Genomic DNA, 5481 nt, shown 5'->3' with positions numbered 1-5481 from the left:
AGCAACTTGAAATGCTCCCAAAAATGGCTCCACAGCATGTAAAAATATCATATAAGCTCTGGCGGACTTGGTTCTATGGTAGGTCTTAAAGGGTTAAGTGTTAGATTTAATTTGGTTACTTGATAGTGGGTGCCACTCCCTGCACTGTGAAATTAATTTCTTATATATTACCTTTTAACAGCTTGTTTATTACTTGGAAAGGGTAAACTTCACCACTCCATTTGGTGATCAAGTGTCATTTGATGAAAATGGTGATGTTGTGCCAATTTACGATGTGATGAATTGGTTGTGGCTCCCTGATGGAAGCACTACAGTTCAGAATGTGGGTGAGGTTAAGGGGTCAGCTTTCAAAGGTGAAGAAATCTTACTTGATGAAGACAAAATCTTCTGGAACTTTAATTCCAAAAAGGTTTGATATGTTTTTATTTGACAGTTATCTTTTATGACATTTGTATTACATAAAATTGTAGCAGGCAATATTTATTTATATTTTGTCCAACAGCCAGTTCAATCAGTATGCAGTGAGAGCTGTCCACCTGGTACCCACATGGTGAGAAAGAAGGGGGAACCCAAATGCTGTTTTGACTGCATCCCTTGTTCTGACGGAAAAGTTAATAATATAAGCAGTAAGTGTTTATCTTTCAACATTGCATAAAAATAAAATTTAATTCGTATCTGTATATAATATGCATTTTACCATCCTCCCCTTTCTTCATCTTTCTACCTTTTATTAGACTCCCTGGGGTGCACCAGTTGTCCAGAGGACTTTTGGTCAAACCCCCAACGTGACCATTGTGTTCCAAAGAAGACAGAGTTCCTCTCCTACCATGAGCCTTTGGGTATTTGTTTGACAGCAACCTCACTGCTGGGCACATGTACATGTGCTGTTGTTCTGGGGATCTTTATCTACCATCACAAAACACCCATAGTACGTGCCAACAATTCAGAACTTAGTTTCCAGGTATTACTGTCACTTAAGTTGTGCTTTCTTTGTTCACTGCTGTTTATTGGACGACCCAGGCTGTGGACATGCCAACTCAGACATGCAGCATTTGGCATCAGCTTTGTGCTGTGTGTCTCATGCATCCTGGTAAAAACCATGGTTGTTCTGGCTGTGTTCAAAGCCTCCAAGCCAGGAGGGGTAACCAGTCTGAAGTGGTTTGGTGCTATGCAGCAGAGAGGAACAGTTCTGTGCCTTGCATCTGTTCAAGCAGCCATTTGCACTGCTTGGCTTGTTTCTGCTTCCCCATCTCCACATAAAAACACCAAATACCACAATGATATGATTGTTTATGAGTGTGCAGTTGGGTCCCCTGTGGGTTTTGCAGTGTTATTAGGCTATATTGGCATGTTGGCTGTCCTCAGTTTTCTAATTGCATTCCTGGTGAGGAATCTCCCTGATAGTTTTAATGAGGCCAAGCTCATCACATTCAGCATGCTGATCTTCTGTGCTGTGTGGGTGGCTTTTGTTCCTGTTTATATAAGCTCACCTGGAAATTATGCAGATGCAGTGGAGGCATTTGCCATCCTGGCCTCGAGCTTTGGTCTTTTGATCACACTGTTTGGACCCAAATGTTACATCATCCTGCTGAAACCAGAATTGAACACAAAAAAGGCTATAATGGGTCGTGGCGCTGAATTGTAAACATTTTTCCACATAAATTAAAATACATGGATGAAAATAAATACATTTAAATTATTAGATCATAAATATATAAACAATTCGATTCATTTAATACTCATATTGCTCAGTCTTTTATTTCTTGCTTTTCTGAATCTGATTTGTATTCAAACTATACTGACCAGGGTTTATAATACTCTTACACTCCATAACCAAGCATGTGAATTTGAAAGTATCAACAACAGAAATAGTTGATACAAAGTAGATTTAATCCATTTTTCACATAAATGAATTTTATGCAAGATTGTTAGCGTTTTAACAAGTTTTAAATACAAGAATGTTTTATTTTTGAGCAATAATTTTGGATTATAAGCAGGGGTGCCTTTTATATTAAAAGGCACTGTTTTTGTCCGAACCACTTTTCCGAGAATACGCGCTTCTTTTGCGGTTCGGGCTCCTTCTGACAGTTCTTTGGAGGTGGAGGAACACCAAAGTAATTGCTTAAAGGGTTAAAGGAGCTTGCTTCTTCGACATCTTGTAGAGTTCTAAACAAATGTCTGTCCTCCTCCAGAAAATGTTATGTAAGCAAACACGCTTTGCAACTTCTTATCTGGTGTACGTATTTTATTTTAAAAGCTCATGCGCACCTGCAGACCACTTATGTGCACCCCTGATCATAAGCAATCAAGACATAAGACTTGATTCCTTAGATGAACCCTGGCTAGATGTAGAACAAGCACTTTGCAATAATCTAGAGATTTCAGACCTACCATTTATAAGCTCAAACATCCAACGACATGAATGCTTCAAAAGCGTCAGCTCTTCTCTGACAGCATGGTGGGAGTTTCTAAAATTGACGGAGTCTTCATTAATCCCATGCAAACGTACACCTGTCTGGAACAACCCTGACATATTACAAAACAATATGATAAACTTTCCAGATTGGAGTGGTAAACGAATCAAATACTTAGAACATATATTAGAAGGAACAGAATTTATTCCATTTGACAGACTAGTTACACAATATGGGATCAACAAGAAAAGATTTTTAGAATATCAACAAATTAAATCCATAGTAAAAAAGAAATTTAAACCAGGTCAAGTTGAACTACAAACACCACCAAGTGTGGTTCATTTTCTTACTCTTAAACCCCCCAAATTACTATCCAAAATATACAGAATGCTTTCTAAAACAGATGAATCAATATCACTTCCTATTGCAAAATGGAAAGCGGATTTATCAGTTAACTTAGATCAAAACTTCTGGTCTCAGATATGCTTAAAAACCTTTCATTTAATTAGAAATGCCAGTCTTCAATTAATTCAATACAAAATATTACATAGAGTGCACTATACAGGCCATCGGATGTTCAAGATGGGCTTTACGTCTACCAACAACTGCTCACACTGCCAAACCAATTCACCGGACAATTATATCCACGCTCTTTGGTTCTGTCCACCAGTTCAGAAGTTTTGGCGCGAGATATGTGAAGACTTATCAAAGTGTCTGAAATGTAACATTCCAGCTTCCCCCTTAATGTATTTGTTGGGCTGCTTAGATAATGTCACTACAGAAAAGAATATAGCCCATATGGTCTTCACTGCCCTATGCATAGCCAAGAAAACAGTCCTCATGAACTGGAAAAATAAAAATAATCTTAATTTTAACCAATATAGAAATGATCTATTAGATTACATTAGTCTTGATACAGCCTCTGCCACCACATCAGATCAATTGCTCTGGGCTCCTTTGATCAGCTCCATCACCTAGTGGGGGTGGGGGGTCATAGTTTGGTCCTACCTTCGCTGTTCTGATTGGTGTGGGGATAGGGACAGGCTTAGGGCGTCGGGGGGTTCCCCAGGAGCATCTTCCTTGGAGGGTTGCGGTCATGGCCTATTAAGGGCTCTGTTGGCTCTTAGGTGACTGTTTCCTCGTGGCTGCGTGCAGCGGGGCTAGGGGAGGGTCTGTGCTGACGGACGTGGGTTACTGACCTGGTAGCCTGGCTTCACCTGGGTGGGTCCGGGACAGGCGTGGGGTTCTGGGGGTGCTCCATCTCTGGGCTGGGGCCCTGGCTGGGCCTTGGGGCTTGGGTCCTGGTTGGTGTGTTGCCGGGGTTGTGGGCGGGTGGGTGTATGGGGCCCAGCCCTGGCACGGGGTGCCGCCAGTGCATTGAGCCACCTGGGGGGCTCTTCAACTGGTGGGGGAGGTTGTTAAATCTTGCAGGAGGTCTCCTCTCTTCAGGAACTCACTCTGCAGGAGGGGGAGATATAGGAGAGGTGGAGGAAGATCTCCACCTGGACGTCTAATGTCTTGTGTAGTCTGGAAGATGAGTGGATGACGGGGTGGGTGCAGTTTTCTCTGTGGTGGGGTCGGGTGCTGTCCCGGGCTCTGTGGCGCTGCTGAACTGGGCCCCGGTCCGGATGGGCCTGAGCCCCCTTTCCCTGGCGGGTTGCAGAGTATGGGGGTGCCTACAGGGGTCAGCGGGGGAGCTGGCCTCAGGGAGGGGTCACTTGCCCCTCCCTTCCTTCCCTCCCCATGTCCAGCTGCCTCCCTCTTTCCGCTCCACCACAATCACCCACACATGCAGGGCCTTGGGGTAAAGGTGTGTATAGTGTCTCTTTTTGTCTGTCTCCACGTTGGTTGAGTGTTGAGTAATTGCATATGAGAGCATGAGGGTGGGAATGGATGTCTGTATCTGTGTGTGCCTGTATGTCTGTGTCTATATGTCAGGTTGGGTATCAGACGCCACCTCTCAAGGGACATCTCAGGCCCTCGAAGGTATGGAGGCCTATCTCCCCCACCACTTCCCCTGCTAGTGGCAGACGCCCTCAGACATCGGTGCGTTGGTGGTTCTTTGTGTCCAGGTGTGCACCAGGTTTTTTTTTAATTTATTTTTTATTAACAAATGGAACAATACAGTCACAAACAACATAACACAATATAGTGCAAATGAACTGTCGTGGAGGATAAATAAAAAAAAGAACACAGTCAATACAACAAAACTAACAGCAAGGATATGGGGGGAGGGGGCTAGACAAAAATTCACAGTATTAACGGGGAAGAATTAAAAAAGAGCACAGGTTGATACACAATAGAGGTAATGATCAAAACAGTAGCAAATGGGAAATGTCATCATAGATTGTGGCAAATCTGCTTGACTTCAGTTTTTTAAGTGACATGAAATAATGTTTCAAGTCATTGATGAACCATATAAAGGATGGTTTTCTATTCCTCCATTTACAACAATGTATATGGTATTTACCTAACAGGATGACAATGTTAATCACAGTAGAGACAGATGGATGTTGTTTAGCCATATAGAAAATAATATCAGAAATATTAAACTGGGGGATATCGTTGATCTTGAGGGATAACCAGCTGTGTAGTTCTAACCAAAAGGCAGCTGATGCAGGACATGAGAAAAACAAATGGTGTAATGTTTCACAGGCTAAATCACAAAATGCACACTGATTAACCTCAAATTTAAACCTCCTCTTTAGAAATTCAGACACAGGATATATATTATTAATTATCTTGAAATGAGTTTCTTTTACTTTTGGGGAGACAGGCCACTTGATGAATTTTGAGAACGCCTTTTCCATGAGTGACTGATCCCCATGAAGGGCCTGCAAATATCTACCCGAGTTAAACCCCTGGAAAAGAATAGATTTGAAATTCACACTGATAAATTTATTGTTACATTTACTATCATTTAGGTTGCAGTTACCAATTTTTAAGTTTGGCAGCGCTGGATTGACCTCAGAATGTAGCATTGTGTTGCATATCAGCTGCTTTAGGGCCAAAGGGATAGCACAGCAAACTTTTCTGTATTCTTTTAATGGACAATTAAAGTCGTGTC

At 42.0% G+C, this 5481-nt stretch overlaps 1 protein-coding gene across 1 annotated transcript in view; it reads left to right on the top strand.

Moving 5' to 3' along the window:
• The window catches only part of LOC102206369 (extracellular calcium-sensing receptor-like), a 4722-nt gene extending 3077 nt beyond the window's left edge, over positions 1-1645 (top strand). Inside the window, exons 7-9 of the mRNA XM_005753608.1 lie at positions 182-409; positions 503-626; positions 735-1645. Coding sequence (XP_005753665.1) covers positions 182-409; positions 503-626; positions 735-1645 — 1263 coding nt within the window. The remainder of the gene's footprint in view (positions 1-181; positions 410-502; positions 627-734) is intronic.
• The last annotated feature ends 3836 nt before the right edge of the window (positions 1646-5481 follow it).

The sequence above is a fragment of the Pundamilia nyererei genome, unplaced genomic scaffold (assembly GCF_000239375.1).
Source record: "Pundamilia nyererei isolate P.nyererei 1_Seehausen unplaced genomic scaffold, PunNye1.0 scaffold00443, whole genome shotgun sequence".
NCBI classification, from domain to species: domain Eukaryota; kingdom Metazoa; phylum Chordata; class Actinopteri; order Cichliformes; family Cichlidae; genus Pundamilia; species Pundamilia nyererei.
Note: the sequence above shows the minus strand (reverse complement) of the source record. Positions and strands in the feature narration are given on the sequence as shown.